Genomic DNA, 21,518 nt, shown 5'->3' with positions numbered 1-21,518 from the left:
CAAATACATAATAAATACAGAAAATATTAGAAAGACATCCATATTCATCATTTGTGTTGGACACTGATGGAGTCTGGTCTCTGCCACTGAGCACACACATACACACTAGTGAGCACAAGTGCCTGGAGCAGTGGGTCATCATCCCTGGGGGTCTTAGGCTTAAGGGCCCAACTGTGACTGCTTGTCAAACCTGGTTACTGAGCCCAAAACCCTGTCATCAATAACCTGGTGCTCTAACCACTGATGCAACACTGCCTGCTTCACCTTCACCATGTTTCTTACAGCTTGTACAGGTAGCTAGTCCATTGAAGCCCATACACACGGTGGCCACTTTATTAGAAACACTACATCCACTCTGCTAGTGTACAGTTAAAGCTTTACATGAACACATGCACATTTATTCTGTAAATAAAAATGTTAAATAAAACCAGAATATGTTTAATACTATAGATTTTTAAGCACCACATTTAGCTTTGAGGACAGATCTGTACACTCTTGGTAAACTGCCTGTCCAAAAAAAAATATCGCCATAAAAAAAAAGCTCACACACCCTAATATTTCTTGAACCGCCTTTAGCTTTGATTACAGCATGCACACTGTGGCTTTCTTTTGATAAGCTTCTGCAATGTCACTAGATTTATTTCAATCCAGTGTTGTTATTAATTACGTACATAAATGAATAGCCCACCTTCGCTTTCCTACAGCTTTTTACAGCAAATTCAGTAATTTTGTGCTTTTTGCCAAGCACTCTTTACGACGGACGCTTTGGGGCATATTTTTCCCTGATAAATCGCTTTTTTACACCATTATCAAGGCTCAAAGTAGCTACACACGCCTCATTGGTAGATTCTGGAGAGCTCTGACATTTAAAACAAGGTATTATTAACTTTAAAAATGCACAAGAAGTTTATTAAAAGCCACTGTTTACATCCCATATCACTTCTTGAAGCTCTGGGCACCGCCATCATTGTACTGATAATGACAGACATATATACATAGACTCCGCATAGCCTGCCTCTTGGTGTAGCAGCCGGCGCCCAGTGCATTTACTTACACTGAGAAAGGTGTTTAATACACCTATAATAACCACAACTCCTCCTATATATATATATATATATATATATATATATATATATATATATAATATATATATGTAATTAAATGCACTGGGCGCTGGCTGCTACACCAGGAGGCAGGCTATGCAGAGTCTATGTATATACATGTCTGTCATTATCAGTACAGTGATAGTGGCACACAAAGCTGAAAGTTAGCATTATGGGATGTAAACAGTGGTTTTTAATAAGCTTCTTTTGAACTTTTTAAGTTATTAATGCCTCTTTTTAAATGTCAGGGCTCTCTGGATTCTACCTAAAAGTTGAGGAGCTACTTTGAGCCTGGATAAAGATGTAAAAAGCAATTTATCAAGGCAAAATATACCCTGATACGGTCGTTGTAAAGAGTGCTGGGCTATTCAACAAAGGTAAGGTCTTTTTATCATGTTTTTACTAGACCAAAAGTCCATTTTACACCTGAGTTCTCTTTTTTACGGTCTGGACTCTGTGGTGAACAATCCATGTGTGAAGATGATGATCTCATTCTACCTGAACCACTCTTTCACAATTCTGCCTGTTTAGATTGACAGCCTTTCTTTTAAGTTTGTTAAAAGTATATATATATATATATATATATATATATATATATCAATGTTTTGTAGATGTTTTTTATAAATGTAGGCATTTCAATGATTTACCTACATAATTCATTTTCTTGAAAGTTATGAAAACCTCAAACCACAACAATTCTGGTAATGATCCAATAGCAACTGTTTTATGGAAAGTTTTTTTTTTTCTTTTTTAAGCTCCTCCCATAAATACACCTGCCCAACCTGAGACATCCGCCCCAACACTCACACACACCTTACTCACTCACTCACACACACTCTGAGGAGATGTAGACACACACTTCTCAGTCTCTTCACCTCCACCCAGATGAAGGGTCCTGAGGGGGAGGCTCGCTGCCCCTGCCCGAGTCTCCAGAGCCTCCAGACTCTGCTCTCCAGCCTCTTCACACAGGCAGAGAAGAAGAAGGAGGAGGAGGAGGAGGAGGGAGAGGCAGCAGAGCAGAGAGATGGAGACTCCAACTTCGAGAACCCAGAGATCGGCACCTACAACTACACCCAGCCGCCGACACAGCCGCCCACAGCCCAGCCAGCGGACCCGCCAGCTGCCCGGGCTCTGTATAAGGCGCTGTGGAGTTTCCAGGGCCGCGCCGTGGACGAGCTCTCCTTCCAGACTGGAGACTCGTTTAGGATGCTGCAGCAGGAGGGAGAGTGGTGTCGGGTGGAGAAGATCAGCCCGCAGGGACTCATACAGGCTGAGGGCTTCGTGCCCTCCAACTACCTGGCAAAAGAGCAGACCCTGGAGGAACAACCGTGAGTGTTTTCACATACAGTCCCTCCTAAAGTACAGGAACTGCAAAAAAAAAAATCCTTTATTTTTGTTGTGCACTGAACACACTTAGAAAAAAAGTACAGATTTGTACTTAAAAGAGTACAAAACTGGGGCTGTACCTTTATTGAATTATATTTAAGTATTTTTTGTACCCATGTTTTTTGTAAGAGAGATTATAAACATCATCAATATGTATTGTTTTTAGTATAGAGATACTGAACACAGGATGTACATTTTGGCTGGTAAAATGGTACAAATCTGTACTTCCTGCTGTTAAACACTAAGAAAAGTAAGTACAGATTTGTACTTAAAGAGTATATAGCTTGTCTCTTGGGCTGTACCTTATATTGAGGTATAATAGAGTAGTTTTCAGTAAAATTATTTTTTTTATACCCATGTTTTTTTGTACCAGTAAAGATTATAAACATCATCATCACCTGAATATGTGTCAAGAACTTGATGATCCAAAATTGTCTGGATTTCAAATGAAACATGTATAATCACAATATATGTTGTTTATTAGTACAGTGATACGGAATGCAGAATGTACATTTTGACTGGTTAAATGGTACAAATCTGTATTACCTGCTGTAAGGAAATACTTTGTACTTCTGAAGGAACACATCAGACACTGTAAAGATTGGAATATTATTATACAGAATATTATACCTTTGAGGGTACAATTACGAAAAGTGTACATTAAGTACAGAAAAGTACTTGTATCGTACCTCTGTTTAGATGGGTTTTGTTGGGTTGTGATGTCATTCCTATATCTAATGTTTGAGGTAAATGAAGCACAGCATGAGGCTCTTCTGACTTGTGAGAAATGTGGCTTGTAGGGGCATTCCAGTTAAAATGTCCTATTTGGAACTCAGAAATCCTAACATCCAGGTTCAGATGGGACACAGAATAATACTTACAATATCTAAGATCTGTTCAGGTCCCTAGTGTGATCCAGAAGGATTTAACATCTGCACTCCCTTTTAACTACGGTAATTCACTAGTCAAAGAAAATTAAATTACCTGGTGAGGAAGAATGTCATCTCCTGTTTTTTTTCAGATGGTATTTTGGGTCACTGAATCGCCTGGAGACCCAGAAACTGCTTTTGGCCGCAGGTAACAAGGTCGGTGCATTTCTGCTGCGACGCAGTGAAAGGGATGAGGTGGGCTGTGTGCTGTCAGGTAAGTGAATTGTTCAGAAGTACAGTGCAGTACATTGTGACTTGTCTATGTGAAGTGAAAGAAGGTCATTGTATATTTCTCATTTAGAGGTGTTATAAAATTACAATCCCCCCTTTTCCAGTTCCCAGTCTAAAATTGTGTAAATACAATCTCTATCTTGTTCCCATGACAGGTAGGGATCCACTAAAATTAAAATTTTCTGAAACAGAATTTTTCTTTTTTTCAGAATTTATTTTTCCACTTTTTTCACCATTGCGTAGTTAAATAGGGTGTAAAAAATATGTGTAAGGTGTAAAAATAAAAATATTATATTGACTAATAAAAAAAAAGGACAGTTTGATCACTAATCACTAGTGTTTGAACACTAATAAATGTTGACTCCTTTTCTCCTTTCTCTTTCCAAACCACCATATTGCGGATGGCATAGTTTAAACTAGCAAACTGGTATAATACAAAATAGACTCCCTCTGCACTAGGGCTGTATACAATATGTAGAACAGTACAGGGCTTAAAATTCAATATATTGTGATTAATTGTGACACTGTAGGTGATGTATCGTGATTATTTTAATATAAAAAAAAATAACTGTGAGTTCCACACTGCTATCTAGTGGGCAGGGTTTAATTACAACACTAAATGAACGACTGTCTGACACCAATGTTTACATGTAAATAATTGTAAAAAATATATAGATACTGGGGATACACCGATGTGGGAATTCTAAGCCTTTATATATCTGTTGACGTTGATGCCGATATGCATATTTATAACAGAGAAGAAGCTAGATACCCTGGTAACTTTGAAACTAATAAAAATAAACAAAAATGAGCTTAAATCAATATATTTTAAAGTAACATGGCCAGTTGTAGTAGCACAGAAAGCATTGTTTGGTCCTTTTCCAGCATACAATAAATACATCAGCAAATATCAGTTTGAAATGTTGGCCATATCATCCGATTCCAATGGTTAAAAAAAAAGAAAAAGGGAATTATCGATCCATACTGATGTAATTCCCATATTATTATGCATCTCTAATCGATACTGTGTTTTTTTTAATGCAAATTCAGGATAATAGGATCTCTCATGTATAATAATCTAATCTAATATCCCACTTTCTCTCTCTCTCTCTCTCTCTCTCTCTCTCTCTCTCTGTCTGTTAGTTCGACTAAGCGATAAGGAGGTGAAGCACTTTAAAGTTTATGAGGATGAGGAGGGTTTCTATGTGGACCCTGATTCCACTTTCCCCGGACTGGAGCAGTTAGTGGAGCATTATAAAAGCCATCCTCTGAGCTCCGGCACCCTCCTCGGAGAGCCCTGCACACGGGTGAGTGTGTACTGTATGTGAGCTACGTGAGTTATGACCTCACTCATTGGCTCATGTGTTATGTGTGAGGTAACTGGAGTGAAAATGATTTAATAGGAGGGAGAAATCTGCTCGGACTGCTGCTGCTGAGCCCTGATGGAATTGTTTCCGGAAATACTTGTTGCTGTTGTTCTGAATGCCACTCGCCCCCCGCTCATATTATTTACAGGAGCTTATTTACAGCTGTGATATGGTCAGGGGTGTGGATTTAAAATATCCGTACTAATTGATTATTACTGTGGATACATCCGATCACCCATAACATTATAACTACTGATGTTAATTGAATAATATTGTGTTGGGATATACATATATTGTAAAACATGTGAGCTATCAGTTCTTGAAGTTGTGTGATGTAAAGCAGGAAATATGGGCATGCGTAAGAATCACCAGTGAGTAAGAATGACCATAAACAGCTCTATATAATTTCATGGTAGCACAACAGATAAGAGTAGTCTACAGCATCAGGCCTACACTTATGCCTAATAATGCTTAACACACATTTCCCCTGTTGTTTTTCTCCTCTTATAGCCAGAGCCGAAGCCACAGGACCTGTCCCACAATACTGTGGACGACTGGGAGCTGCCCAAGGAGGAGTTCGCCCTGGAGGAACAGCTGGGGTCTGGATTCTTCGCTGATGTTTACCGCGGCACCTGGAAAGGCATGGTCAAGGTGGCTGTTAAGATCCTCAAAAATAATGGTAAACAGTTTTTATTTTGATGTTGATGCTTTACTGCGCTGTCAAGAGAATCGAGAATAATGCGTAAATGTTACTGGCATTTTCCGCTCACATTTTTGTGATGGCGGACACGACTGAAGAATGTGAGAAATGCTGTTTTTCTGGTTGTAATCACTGAAAGAACTAAAAGAATGAGAAGACAGATAAGACAGATCGTTTTGGAAGTTTCTTCCTCATAGCTCAGGGTTCTTTGTTCATTTTTGTGGTTTAACATGTAATTGAAAACAAAGAGGAAACACAGACATGAAGGCTGTAAATCTTAATCAGGGTAGATTTGATTTAATAGGAAAAATATTCCAGGGGCCCCACTTTGGTTTCTGTCCCTAATTTGCCCCTGGAAATGAGTGTGTGAATGAATGAATGAATGAATGGGGGGGCTGGTGCTCTGTCCAGGGATTAATCTTGGTTATCTCACTGTCGATTAATCGTTAATTTGTAACAGTATTGCATTACACAAAGTAATGGAGACAGAAGTGCAATGGGAGCGAGGTAAATGTCTTACTCAAACAGGTCACACTCTCCAACAGTGTCTCCAACAGTGTCTCCAAAAGTGCCCAAACACAACACATTACATATTTACCCACTAAATGTCCGTACTTTCCACGTATAAACAGCATCTAGGCATTTAAATGCATCTTAATGTATCATGATCAGCTGTTTCTATAATTTTTAGAGATGAAGGACATGGCAGAAATAATCATTGACTAATCGACCAATTGAAAAAGTCTAACTATATAAATACAATGTGCTCCTATATGGTCAGTGGAACTGATAAAATTAACAATGAAATGGAGAACTCTGGTGTAAAATTGACTTTTGATATAGTAAAACATGATAAAAAGTACTTACCTTTGTTGAATAGCCTACCTCTGCTCTCCTACAGCTTTCTGAGATCCAGTAATTTTGTGCTTTTTGCCCAGCACTCTTTACAACAGCCGTATCAGGGCATATTTTGCCCCGATAAATCGTTTTTTACACTGTTATCCAGGCTCAAAGTAGCTCCACACCTCCTTGGTAGAATCTGGAGAGCGCTGACATTACATCCCATAGTGCTTCTTTGTAGCTCCGGGTGCCGCCATCACTGTACTGATAATGACAGACATATATACATAGCTTCCACATAGCCTGCCTCCCAGTGCCCAGTGCATCTATTTACACTGAGGAAGGTGTTTAATACACCTATACTAATCACAACTTTATTTTCACACAGTTTGGTTTGTTACAAAGGGCAGAGATGTAGTAATAACTCCGGATTTATATATATATATCATGTACTTTTTTTCCTCAAATATTTCCCATTTTCTTCCTAATTTAAACGGCCAATTACCCAACCCACTCATTAGGACTCCCCTTATCACTAGTGATGCCCCAACACACCAGGAGGGCGAAAACTCCGATACATGTGAAATCAGCCACCGCTTCTTTTCGAGCTACTGTGATGCAGGATTGCCGAGCAGCCAGCGCGCTTACATCAGCTCACAGATGCCCCGTGCTGTGGACATCACCCTAGGAGTAATATGGGGAGAGAGTGCCATCTACCCACCCGGAGGGAGCAGGGCCAATTGTGCTCCCTCTGGGCGCTGGCAGCTTGATGGCAAAGCTGCATGATCGGGGATTCAAACCTGCGACCTCCCGCTCATAGTATCATGTACTTTTTATCATCATGTATTACTACAGCAAAAGTTAATTTCCACCACAGATTAGTATGTGTGTGCATGTGTGTATAATATGAATACATTTAATGCATCACAGTGCACTGATTTATGTTTATAACCCTAGCTGTCAGTCATTACCTCACTTTAACTGAATTCATTAATAGCTGATTGTCAGTGGTACTGCAAATTGACAGTTCTGTAAAAAATCAATATGTGCTTAACTGCTCAGTCGGAGAGAGACGTCTGATAAGGATGGATCCATGCTGTCGCTTTTCTGATGTCTGTCTCCCTGTATGCTTTCAGACTCGCTCGACCACAGGGAGTTCCAGCTGGAGACTCAGATGCTAAAGAAGCTCCGACACAGACACCTCATAACTCTGTTTGCCATCTGCACCACCAATGTCCCCTACTACATCATCACTGAGCTCATGGAGAAGGGCAACCTGCTGAATGTCTTGCGAGGTTAGCATTATTCCTGCCCTGTACTTCCCATGGTCAGATTACAGTTTAGCATAAAAGGGCTTGTGATTATAGGTACTTTAATCGGACGATATATTGTTAAAAATTAATTGTGATAAGCGATATTATTATAATGTTAATAGTATAGTTATACAATTACACCTATTAAAGAGCAAGCAAGGAATTTCAAATTGCTAATAGAGCTAAAAGAGTGACTTTAATAGAAGTTAAAGTGTACTTTATGCTCCACACAAGTGGTAGTACTAAAGTACTAAATTAACCCTTTCAGACCCTGCATCCATCACAATGGACATCATGTGTTTTCTTTTTTTTGTTGTTGCACAAAACACTATTTGAGATCTGTTGAATAGACCATGAACAAGCCAATTAACAAGTTTATAAACTAATGAAACAGTAGCTTGTCCCCTAGGTGCCCACTGCACTGGAAAAACAGTAGGTTAGTACTACAGCCATTGAGGCAAAGTAACAGCTAACTGTTACTCCTTTTATGTTACTTAGAACACTTTTTAATCATGTTTTTTTTGTTTGTTTATGAAATAAAGAGATCCATATGAAATATAAAATATTACACACAGCCTTCCAGTGCAATGGAAATAAAACAATGTTTAAAAAAGTTAATTTAAAGTTATTTGCTATGTAGAAGTCGTTTTTCTGTGCATTTCAGACAAAAGAACAGCATTTTTATTTTTTTCCATCACTGGAGAGTTAAAGGCGAGATCAGCTTCATCTCGGTGACAGTGCAGAGCATCTACTGCTTTGTCTTTAGTGATAATGTGGGTTTGGAGTGGGTTCCTAACATCTTTATAATTGTAACAAGGAATGATGCAGCACAAAAAAAACAAAATGTTTAAATATCATAAAAAATTTAAACATAGATTAAACCTCTGTTTTAAAAAGTCAACATACTGGCCCATTTATCTTTTTGGGCAATCCTTACTAAGAAAAACGTAACAGGGAATATTGGGGTCAAAGTGAAATTAAAACTACTCATATGTAAATGAAGTAAGTAAATGAAACTAGTTTGCCAGTAAACACTTGTACTCAGGGCATTACGCATTGGTTCCGCTTCTTATCAGTCCATGGTCTTATCATGCGACTGTGACTCAACCCTTTCAAATGTCAAAAACTTCTGTAAGCCAGATCTATCAGGCTTCATTCAATGTTACCTTTATTAATGTCACCTTGTCATACGAACGATAAAAGAATGTTTAGCAACATTTTGAAGAGGCTCCAGGAAGGTTAGCCTGTTTAGAATGTTTCTCACACAGCATTCCCAGCTTGACAAATACAAAACATAGCATTTCTAAAGCTAAATGAAGACACTGACACAAATGAAATTGAATGATTCAAAAAGTTAAATAAAAATTTAAGAACAATGTTAATTGTAATTGTTAGCTGGGATATAGTTTAACCGTACTCACAAGATATCACCTCACAACTCGTACAGCACTTGCCGCTTTAAAGCTGTCCCAGGATGGGGTAACACTTTAAGATCATTTTACATACTGCTATGCCATGAATTTTGGCATGTCATTGTAGTACTGTATTTTTTTGACTGTATTAAGCGACATCGAAGTGAGCAAGGGTGTCGCCATGTTTTTTCTTCTAATAGGAAAGTTGAGGGAAGCGTCCTAGTAAACAAAACTGTAATTAAAAAAAAAATAACATAAAATTCAAAGTCAAACGAGCACTGCATGTTAGTCTATATAGATTTCTTCTTCAATGAAAAACTGTTTATTGTTTGGGTGAGTAAAGCGCTTCCGTTTATTTACAGTAAGCTTATATTTCCAATATTTTGTGTAAGGGTGATTTTTAGGTGAAGATTCTTCAGCACTAAGGCTGAGAGCAGCAGCATTAGCATTAGCCGCTAACCGCAGCGCCAGCGGGACGTAAATGCCCCCCCGACAGCGCTAGACTGAGTAACAGTAACCCAGAGGGCTATCAGCTAGCAGTTCATCCTGTGTAGTTTGTCTTAACACAGCAAAAATGCAGTTTACAGTGCAATATACTCTCCTCTGAACGATTAAATAACAAGTGTTAATAACTAGACTAATGCTAATGCTGCTGCTCCCAGCCTTAGTGCTGGAGAAACTTTACTGAAAACTCACCCTTATAACGCTGTACTTCAGTGGAGTGGCTTTACTGATCCTTAATGCTAGACTGGTAAAATTCATACATAAGGTGCACCAGATTTTTGGGAACATTAAAGGATACGGTATGTCATGCTACTTTTAGAAATATATGTAAAACTCTTAAAGCAGCATGTATTGTCTCTGCCTGTAGGTCAGGAGGGCCGCAACTTAGAACCGCATGCTCTGACAGATATGGCGAGCCAGGTGGCTGATGGGATGGCATATCTAGAGGAGAAAAACAGCATCCACAGAGACCTGGCAGCACGCAATGTTCTGGTGGGGGAGGACAACCTCTGCAAAGTGGCTGATTTTGGCCTGGCACGGGTCATCAAGGTAACACGCTTATGGAATCAAAACACTCATAATACAAACCATAAAAGCAAAATGCTAAAAATGCTCACAAATGTAGAAATGATGAGGGCATTTTGCAGTTTAATGCGGGTGGGGAGGCCATTTAGGATGGGATATGTCTGCCCATCAAGTTTAAAAGAAATTTGATGTAGGTAGTTGACATATTATTAGGTCTTGGGTTATAGATATTGATGGGTATCATATCATCCATCACTCATCATACAAAAAGCAACAAAAAGGGTTTTACTACAGCTGTAGTTTCATGTTGTATTTATCAGGTCTTTATTTGTAATTTCTAAATGGGTTGAATTAAACATTTTATGGAGTGGAATTACTTAGAGCTGCTGATATTATATTATATTATTGATGCCCCCTAATGCCCCTGTGATCAGAGGATTGACAGTTAGAATCCTGGATCCACTGCTTGCCATCAGATGCCGGAGTCTAAGACTTTAAAGAAGGAAGAGAAGATAATGGACAATATTCACATTGCAGGGCTGAATTTACACTCATTGGTTGGATTATGAGCCATAATCCATAATCCTATAACCCAATTTGATTTATGACCCTGAATCAGATACAGATCTAGCATGTGGCCTTGCAACCCCAACAGTCAGATAAATTTTTATGACTGCATGTGCACATATTTTTGCTGTCATAATCCAGTATGAGCCGTGCACCAGATCAGCTGAACTTTAACTGCATCACTACTGTAATGCGTGTTCCAATTCAGTCCATCTTTTTAAGGCATAGGTGTGTCATCAACACTGAAAACAGGCCTTTTTAAATGTTAATCTCCCAGGCAAACAATATTAGAATATAAGAAAAAGTAATATTTTTATATGTCTATCATTTGGACTTTTTACTTTTGGCCTGCTTTTAAGGGTCCAATTGTTCGTATTGTAATTGTCTCTTTTTTCTGCATTCTTTTCCTCAGTCAGTTAGATCTCATTGGGTCTATGGTGCTTGGTCCCACAATTGTCATTCATGACTATATTATTCAGATTATGATTATTTGTCTGGAAAAATTGTACAATTTTGTGTTTTATTATACACTGACATGCTGAAAGTCATGGGATAGGAGTGTGTAAGTTGATCATGACTTGTTAACTTAAGGGACAGTTTGGCAATGCCCACAAAAGTTGTGAGGTGTTATCTTGTGAGTAATGCTCAACAATGGCCAGTAAGCTGTTGGCTAGGCAACATGAATTAATTAGTTAAAGTGAGCCCCGATAGTGCATGTGTCACGCAGGCCAGACACATGACAGACACAAAGGGGCTAGGCTTACAGGAGTAGTTAGGGGCAGGCAGGGTCAATTTACAATATGGCAGCCAATATAAACAACATACCAGAGTGTAGTCAGGCCAAACAGGGTCATACACTGTAAATCCAGCAGAGAAGGGGAAAGGTAAAAGAGTAGTCAAAAATACAAAATAGTTCAGCAACAGCAATATACAATAGAGAGAAATCGGTGGTAAGAAACAAAATCAAATCAATAACAAAGGCATTAAACAAAGGAAATGCGTTGTAGAAGAGCTAGCTAACTAAATTCAAAACTCAAAACGACGGGTATTTATACTAGACAGGACAGGTGGAACTAATCAGTAACAGGGGAAGCAGGAGCTCCATAGCGTGACATGATCAGCAGAGTCAGGGAAGTCCAGTGTGAGTGCATTCTGGGAAATAGAGTCTTTGAGTAGTTCAGGGTCCAGAGCAGGCAGACTGAGAGTGTCAGGACTGACAGCATGCTAGATAGATGGAACATTTCATTTCTAAGGTTGTGCACAGTGTCACACATGTACTGCAGTATGTCATAGAAGGCTTTACCACCCACAGTAAAGTGCATGGGGTGGTAATGCTCGTGACCAGCAGCATCTTGCTAGATGCTGTGTACTTTTACTTACAAGGGACGTGGCAAATATCATGATGTTGCCATGTCCCATGACATTTGGGAATGTCAGTCAATATAGAAAGAATAGTTTTGTGATCAGATATGCTCTGTTACAAACACCTCTGGGAACAGAATCGCATCACAGTCATTTGCGTAGTATTGGTGTGTCCACTTCCCTTAAAGTAGCGGTCACTGGTTTGTGTGTTTCTTGTAGGAGCCGTTTTACTTGTCTGAAGAAAAGAAGATTCCATATAAATGGAGCGCTCCTGAGGCCATCAGCCATGGCCGATTCTCCAACAAATCTGATGTGTGGTCTTTCGGCATACTCCTCTATGAAATCTTCACTTACGGTGGATCTCCTTATCCAAGTACGTGCTTTATTTAGCACATTTCTTTTTATCTTCTACAACTAGGGGTGGGCATTATGGAAAAAGAAAAAAGTCATTTTATATATACAAAATAATTGTGATAAATTATATTTTTATGATATAATATAGTGTGCTATTGTGAGAAGTGTGTAAGCAATATAAGCAATACAACATATAGCAATTTTTATAACATTTAAAAAGATAAGCAATCAAATGCATAAAATTTGAGTTATTTTAAGTTGGACAATAAGGACAAGTTATATAGTGGGCTTTACGTTCATTTATTCATTTAAAATCAGTTATGTGTTTTTGAGAATTTATTAAGAATTGCAACTTTTTTAAGTGTCAAACACAGTATGTGAAACGCACCATGTGGCATCAGTTGCTCGATCCTGCTGCTTCACGCTTTATACTGTGTAGTAAAACCACTCCAAATGATCCAGAATGCAGCAGCACGTCTGGTCTTCAACCAGCCAAAACGGGCACATGTTTCCCCGCTGCTCATTGAGCTCCATTGGCTACCAGTTGATGCTCGCATCAAATTCAAAGCTCTTACAATTGCCTACAAGGTGATGACAGAACAGCTCCTTCCTACCTGCACTCGCTCCTGAAGGCTTACGCTACCTGCGCTCCTCCAATGAACGTCGCCTCGCTTTGCCAAACAAACATTCACACACAGCCAAGAACAATTCAGACTGTTCTCATACAGAGTTCCCCAATGGTGGAACAAACTACCTTCCACTACCAGATCAAGAGAATCTCTCGCTATCTTTAATAAACTCCTGAAGACAGAGCTCTTTAAAGAGCACCTCTAACACACTAACTACTTCTAACCTAATTTCCTTCTTCCCCTCTTTCACTCCTCTATCCCATTATTTCCCTTTGACCTCCTTTAAGCCCTATCTAAAGATGTTTTACCTTTAATTTCTATTACTTTTGTACTTCACAATTGTAAGTCGCTTTGGACAAAAGTGTCTGCCAAATGTAATGTAATGTAATGTAATGAAACAATGAACCATATCATTGTACCGGTGGGTTCCAGAACATACACTACTCTTGTGCACCCCTCAAAGTGTATAGATGGCAACTCAAATGTACTGTGTCACATTTTTGATAATAAGTATTGTGATATTGATCATATTGCTCACTTATCAGTGTTTTGCTATATAAGTGACTCTATATACCTACATAAATGAACAAATATTTATTTTTTACACATATTTGGTTCACATGCTTTTATGACAATAAAAAAACTATTAATGTTCTAGTATCTGTAATACTAGTGCAGTAAAAGATGTTCTGTGGTTGGGTTTTCTAGGCCACAACAACCATGAAGTGTTCTACCTGATCTCATCTGGATACAGGATGCCCGCCCCTCCCAAATGCCCACCTCACATTTATGACCTCATGCTGAAGTGCTGGAGAGAATCAGCAGAGGAGAGACCCGACTTCAGTGAAGTGCTGGATTATTTAGAGAATGTGAGCCATTACTGGACTGTGAGCGGCAACAACTGTTCAGATCCAGCAGAGGGCAGTAAGATCGAGGGGAGCAGAGAGGAAAGTGTGGATCAGCCTGAGTGAACAGTACAAAAAAAGACTGCAGAATAGATTTGATGGATGCTCTTGATGTAGCAGTTATTTTTCCTTTAGGATTTATTAAAGCATAATACATAAATAATTTATATGTATATATGTAATAAGCACTAAGCCATATCTATACTTTCCTATTCTATATTTGTAACTTTTTTGACATGCTGTGAATTTGGCTGTTTTACTTTGCATTTTAAAATATCGGTTTTATGGTCAATAGACCAATCTCCAATAAAAGTCCTTCTTCTCCTATAAACTGGCCTATACAGTTACAAGGTAAGCAGCATACACTATGTATATATAGAAAGAAAATTGAATATTAATTTCTTTATAATTATCCTAACACAAAGTATATACAGCATCTATAGCCAACAATATTATTATTTTGAATATTATTCAAAATCTCTATTTTTTTAACAATATGTATGTTTATGTTTGCTCTGAATGTGTGTGCGTGTGTGTGTGTGTTTGGATATCCACTCTATTGTAGCTTTATTAATTGCATTTTGTTCCAACAGTATGTAAAAATGTTGGTATTTGGTATTCTATAACACGTCTGCAGTTAACATCCATACATTTGGATTTTATTGCTTTTTCATTTGATAAATGTATATATATTTGCATTTAACAATTCAAATCAGATCACTAATCTATTCAGCACAACATTAACTTTTCAGATAATGGGAAAACTTTTCCTCATCTCAGTTATTGAGGCAAAAATCAGATTTCTACTGAAGCATATGATTTTTGCGCGCTTTTAAATATCCTGTTTTGTAGGAAGTCTGGCTTTTGACCTACATAGGTTCACTTCACTGGCATAAATATAGATCTCTGTTTTTATGGTTTCTTACAGTTTGCAACACTGCCCTTCATACAGTTTGTCCTATTTAAGAGCACGTACTGTCTGAAAAAAAACAACTGATCAGATTACATTTCATCAGACTTTTGGGCTTAAATCCAATCTAAGAAATCAGAGTATATGCTGTTTACATGACCATGAAATAACTGCAGAAATCTGATTATGATAAGATTATTGAGTTCATGTAAACACACCCATCGTTAGATTTTTTTTTTGTAAATTACACTAACAGATGACGTTTTTTTTTGTTTTGTTTAAAGATTTTTAATGACTTTGACATAATGCAAAATAAAGAGACACTCATGTAAAATACACTGCTGAATAACTAAAAACAAAGAAGTAATAATAGAGATAAACCTTTAGCAGTCCCATGATTGGGAAATTCACAATGACGAATTTGATGAAGTGCATTCCTTTTTCCATTACAGCTGAAGAGGGTTCTGATATTTGAGAGTTTGAGATTGAGACATGGCAGGCACAGTGAACTCAGTGTGCTGTAAAAGTTCTGGAAGAGTATGTGAGATTTCATCATCCTGAGAAGATGGTTTTCAGCTCTGATCAGCTGGTGCAATACCTTAAGTTCAGCAGCAGGGGATGCAGCCTCTCTGCCTTTCAGAACCAATGCTTCTGATTTTCATTTTCAATATCAATAATACTAAGGCCAATATCAATATCCAATATCAGTTCAGAAACATACATTCATAATGTTTTTTACAGTCTTCTTGCACAAACACTAGGACTGATCTTCGGAGCCATAAAAAGGGGTTGCCTGATCTGAACCCAGATAATATGTGGGGTCTCTGTATGTGAAGACCAACTGGAAACCAAGACTTTTTGTTTATGGGTCCATGTAGGACACGCACATACGCAGACTTCCCAAGTGTCCCGGAAGTCGTGGGAGTCTACCGCATATCAATAACTGCTCCCTGATGCCAGCAAGTCATCTATCTATCCATCTGTCTATCTATCCATTCATCCATCCATCTAATAGTCCATCTTTAGTGTGTGCACAAGTTTTTTTTTTCAGACAGGGGATTGGGGGGGTGTTGTCCAAGTCCAGGTCTGGAGGTACCTCCCTGAGAAAAGTTTTTGGGATGTGCCATGCACCACACATATGGATATCACAGTGTTGGGCACGTTACTTTGAAAAAGTAATTATTTATAGTTACTAGTTACTTCTCCAAAAAAGTAACTGAGTTACTAAATGAGTTACTCCACTATAAAAGTAACTAGTTACCAGTGAAAGTAACTATTGCTTTACTTTTGTGTTAATTGCCCCCGTAACACACCGGCGCCCCCCACCTTCTCAGATCGTGTTTCAAAAGCCAGATGAATAGAGTGCACGACAGCAAAGACAACAATCATTGCTAAGGCGGTTATCTCATCCTCCCCTCCCTTGTGACTCACACACAATGCACACACACACACACTTGCGCCTTTGACTGTATGCACAAAGTAAAAAAAAAAAAGTTAACTGAGTGGCTAAAGTAACGTGCAGTGATGGGGTGTCGGAAATGGTAACGGCGTTATAGTGACAGTCAGAGTAATTAGGTAGATTACTCCATACTGAAAAAAGTAACGGCGTTAGTAATTTCAAAGCCGTTATTCCCATCACTGCTGATAGGAAAAAGAGGGGTTAAACATGAAGAACAGGCTAAAAGGAGGATAATAATAAAGTATACAGAGAAACAATTGATACAGGACAACAGTCTGTGATTATAGTACTACAAATTGCTCCTATATGCTACTATATATCAGTGGAGATGATAAGATAGAAAATGGGTGTATTTATATTTATATATATATATATATATATATATATATATATATATATATATATATATATATATATATATATATATGTGTGAGAATTGAGTATTTCCATATCAATCACATCCACCTCTCACTTACATAGTCAAATGTAAGTGGAGTCCAAAGTAGTATAATTTGCTCTTTTTACATATTATATAAAATTTTTATTTATACATGGGCCCCATAGTTTCATGACTTTTGGCATGTTCCATGAAAGCTAAAGAACGCTGGATGTGGTTGGTGCCAGAGATTCTTGTTGTTGCTACCAGAATATTTACAAACTCATTGACCCCCTCTCAACACACCTACACACACACCTACACACAGGCTGGTAACACGAGGACCGCCACAAACTGATCATGTTGTTGGTGCATGCTGTGCAGAAATAGAGCCGTCATTGTGAGCAGCCTGCTAGAACCGGGAACGCTGGCCTGGCCTGGTCTGGCCTGAAGTGACTATAAACAGGAACGGGTCGTGCTATACATGCTCTCTCTCGCTCTCGCAGGGGCTCACTGAGGTCCTGCTCAGGTGTGATTACATCTCTGAGTACCATCTTTTCTTGGCAGTGAGTCACCAGTTACTCTCCATCAGTCTCTCTCGCTCTACTGCCTTCCAGTAAGTTCTGGAATGTCTCGGCTCTGCTTTTTTTCATAGCTTTCTCTTTATCTGAATCCTGGTCATCCAAAAAAAAAAAGAGAATGTATTATTAAACCAGTGGTGTGGGTTACAGCTGGTAATGTCAATCGATTAAAATACATAATCTGATTAATTACAATAATATTTTGTGATTAACCATAATTAATCACACTTTTTTTTCTTAAGACTTTTAGATTTTATTGTAAATAAAATGATCCATGTTAGATTAGCAAACATTGAATTATGCACATTTATATTAGTGGTGTCAATCACTTAAAAAAGTATCTGTATTCATTGCAAAAAAAAATTCTATGATTAATCATCATTAAAATAGCTAGTTATGAGATTTAATCCATGTTTGTGCATACATAAAATGCAATATAATTTTTTTTTTATCTCAACAGTAGCAATACCACGTTTATGTTGCTGAATGACACACTTGTGCATCACCAGAATCTCTAAAAAAGCTAATTATAGGAGGTAAAATTATTAATTTGCATGAAAATAGAGAAGAAAAAAAAGATAAGAAATAAGTTATATTATACTAAGATGTAATATATAAATTGTTATAACTTACATGTTCCAGCACTTTACATACAGATACACACAAGTACATAATGATATAAAATAAAAGATTAAATAAAAAATAAAATCTACAAATAAAATAAGGTCAAATAAAACCTAGAGTAATAAGGCTGCAGTACTATATATACAGATGTGCAGTATGTCTACAGCAATAAAGTGCAAGTACAGTGTGTAGCAATGTCGAATAAAATACTATGATATTACTGTGTATAAGAGGGAATGACTAAATAATATACAAATATAGACATATGGGAAAAGAGATTTTTTTCACATTTTCACGTGATAACCTAATATCAGCCAAAATTTACTTGTTATTTTGACTTGCTCCTTGCTCTAGTCTCTGAGGGCACGTGTGAATCTTTATGATGGTGCCAATGCTAATAATTAGGTCATGCAGCTAACATAAGAAGTGTGTGCTTGTGTTTGCCCTAGATTCCTTGGCTGCACACGGATCTATCTCATCATTTGAGCTGCGGCGCTCTCCAGCACCTTCTCTCATCTTCTAAGTCATAAGTTAGTCAGCAAAGAAATAAGGACAGGAGTTTTCTGTATGTATTCTGTTATGTGTTAACCATATTTCACAGGGGTTTCAGGGGTGGAAATTATGGAATGGCCTTCATGGAATTAACTTAACCTTTTAACATTCTGCTAAGCTAGGCCTGTCACGATAACTATTTTTTGTGCCATATACTATCCCAGAAATATTTGTGATAAACAATATTTTATCATTTTAAAATCATTTAATGCCATGTATACACTATATACCATCAAAACAATAGTTGCACCCCGAAGGATATGTCAGATTGCTATGCTATTGAAAAGGAAAATAAAGGTTACCAGGAAGAATAAATTATTAAACAAATTTCAAGCACCTGATACGTAATCAGGAGCGCTAAAGTTTAGCAAACTAGCTGCTGGTTAACTAGTTATCTTTAGTGCATTATGTCTTCAAAAAGGGGGCAGGAGGTGCAAAAATTATTTATTACTGTCCATTCCTTAATTTCTCTATGATGGGGAGATGAAATGAACGTTTATTAGCTTTTATTTTATTTTTCCATTTCGCCTTAAATGCTGCAGCCCCCCTGCCATCTATTGCACATTTAAGGTGGAACGGGAAAGTTATTATCAAACTATTATCAATCTTTTATGCTGGTTATGAAGAAACATTGAATGTTTTGAAGGAGTTTGCTAAGCATTTAATTTTCAGGATTTTTTTTTTTGTTACCATCTCAAAATTTTGAGGTTTATATTTTAAACATTAGATGTAATGATCCAGCAAAAAAGACAAGCCCAACCACATTGCTTGCACAGTGCTTAAAAAGGACGAAACAGGAAGTGGTATGATGTCACTTCAAAGTATTTTGAAGGGAAATCTTTCCACAAAGTCCCCCCCAAAAACACAATACTGTTATGTTTTCACTGATTAAAGAAATGGATGGGTCTCACCACAGCAAACAACCAAAGATAAGTACATTTTCCTGTATTCTATGTATATATATATATATATATGTCTTTCCATCCTTCCATGCATGATGGATGCTTAAATTGCAAGCAGTCTTGGCAGCGGTGAAGTGTGATATAGCAGAGTGTGCACGTGAACGTTCAGCACATGTAAGGGAAAGAAGACCTCATTCATGTGAAGTGTGTATTTCACGTCCTCAACATGCTATATATTTTTATACTAGCAGGGCACAGATAAGGATGGTGAACTAGATTAATGACCCTGTCAACCTAAAAAATACCAGCTCAAACTAGCACAGCCAATTCTATTATTAGTTAAGGACAGTTAAGGACACCATTTGATATGATATGATTTCACATAACAAATCAAATGTTTATGTTACGTGTTTTTGCAGACCTTTAACCCTTCTAGACCTTGCATCTATTACAATGGACGTGTGTGTTGTTTTTTCTTGCATATTCTAGCTCTTAACACAGATTGAGCCCTACTGTCTATTAAATAGACATTTATCAGCCAATTGAACAGAAACTTAGTAAAGCAGTAAAGTAAAACTGAAGTGAAGCATGGCAGCATCACAGCTAATGGGATGTTTTTACCGCTTAGGATCTGTGAAACAAAAAGTTATATAAAATAAAACAACAATATTTAACAAGTAAATAGACTGCAATAAATGGAACACAATATACAAAGTTTGGTTGATTATTATTTACTTATTTATTATTTTATTCATTTTATTTACAGAATCGTGTGTTTTTGAGTGCATTACAAACTGAAACAGCAATGGAACTGGAACATAATCAGGCGCAAAAGAGATTAAGAACTTTACAGGGCTTTTATCATGGAAAACTGATTTTTCGTAAAAAAAAGTTTATAGTAGTTTTATTTAAATTTCTTTCCGATTCTTTCCTTAATTTACATGGCCAGTTACCCAACCCACTCATTAGGACTCCCCCTATCACTAGTGATGCGCCAACACCAGGAGGGTGAAGACTAGCACATGCCTCCTCTGATACATGTGAAGTCAGCCACCACCTCTTTTCTAACTGCTGCTGATGATGCAGCATTGCTAAGTAGCATCACAGCGCACTCGGAGGAAAGCACAGCGACTTGGTTTTGATACATCAGCTCAAAGATGCCTCTTGTTGCAAACATCACCCTTTAAAGTAATGTGGGGAGAGAGCGCCAACTACCAACCCAGAGAGAGCAAGGTCAATTTTGCTCTCTCAGGGCTCCGGTAATGGCAAGCTGCATAAACAGGATTCAAACCGCAGTCTCCTCATTATACTGGCAGCGCTTAGCTCACTGGACCACTCAGCTCCCTTGATTTTTAGTAAAAGTTTACTATAATATGTAAACTCTTGTATCTACTACTATAAAATAGACAAGTTAGAAGTTCACTACACTGCGGACACCATGTACAATTAATTAATGTGCAGTACATATCCATTCAGAAATATAAATTAAGCTGCAGAAATGAACCACTCTTTGTACATTGTGTACTTCTGACGTCAGTAAAATGATTAATTTATTGAAACCCATAACTGTTTAAGTCATGATGTTTTTATCTTGTATGTCAGGTTATCTGAGTTTGACCGAGGCCTGATAGTGGGTGCCAGATGATTGGGACGTTCTGTTTCTGAGCTGTGTGAACATTTAACATTCCTCCATCCACAGAGTCACGTTTGTACCGGGAATACACACAGAACACAGACGATTTTACCACCCACAGCACAGGGGGTGATGATGATCATGACTGACAGCATCTGGCTTGAATTGTCCCTGCAAACAGGGACTCAGAGCCACATTCAATGCAGGAGACTCCCATGCATATTGTTGTAGAAAAGAAAATGAAAGGTGGGCTACCCCCACCTCTCATCCGGGGTACAACTCCCCTACGTGTTCGTTAGATAGAGAGTCGTAGGCAGGTGGAGTGAAGTTGAAAGCAAACCAAGTATTTATTAC

The 21,518-nt window shown here is 37.9% G+C and overlaps 1 protein-coding gene across 1 annotated transcript; it reads left to right on the top strand.

Annotated features, from left to right (window-relative positions):
• Window positions 1–1,971: 1,971 nt before the first annotated feature.
• On the top strand, window positions 1,972–14,622 carry ptk6a (PTK6 protein tyrosine kinase 6a). Its single transcript, XM_022670977.2, has 8 exons — window positions 1,972–2,431; window positions 3,511–3,632; window positions 4,793–4,956; window positions 5,527–5,695; window positions 7,693–7,851; window positions 10,153–10,334; window positions 12,459–12,612; window positions 13,931–14,622. The coding sequence occupies exons 1-8, from the start codon at window positions 1,989–1,991 to the stop codon at window positions 14,191–14,193; spliced, it is 1,656 nt and encodes a 551-aa protein (XP_022526698.2). The 5' UTR covers window positions 1,972–1,988; the 3' UTR covers window positions 14,194–14,622.
• The last annotated feature ends 6,896 nt before the right edge of the window (window positions 14,623–21,518 follow it).

The sequence above is a fragment of the Astyanax mexicanus genome, chromosome 12, assembly GCF_023375975.1.
Source record: "Astyanax mexicanus isolate ESR-SI-001 chromosome 12, AstMex3_surface, whole genome shotgun sequence".
Classification (NCBI taxonomy): domain Eukaryota; kingdom Metazoa; phylum Chordata; class Actinopteri; order Characiformes; family Acestrorhamphidae; genus Astyanax; species Astyanax mexicanus.
Note: the sequence above shows the minus strand (reverse complement) of the source record. Positions and strands in the feature narration are given on the sequence as shown.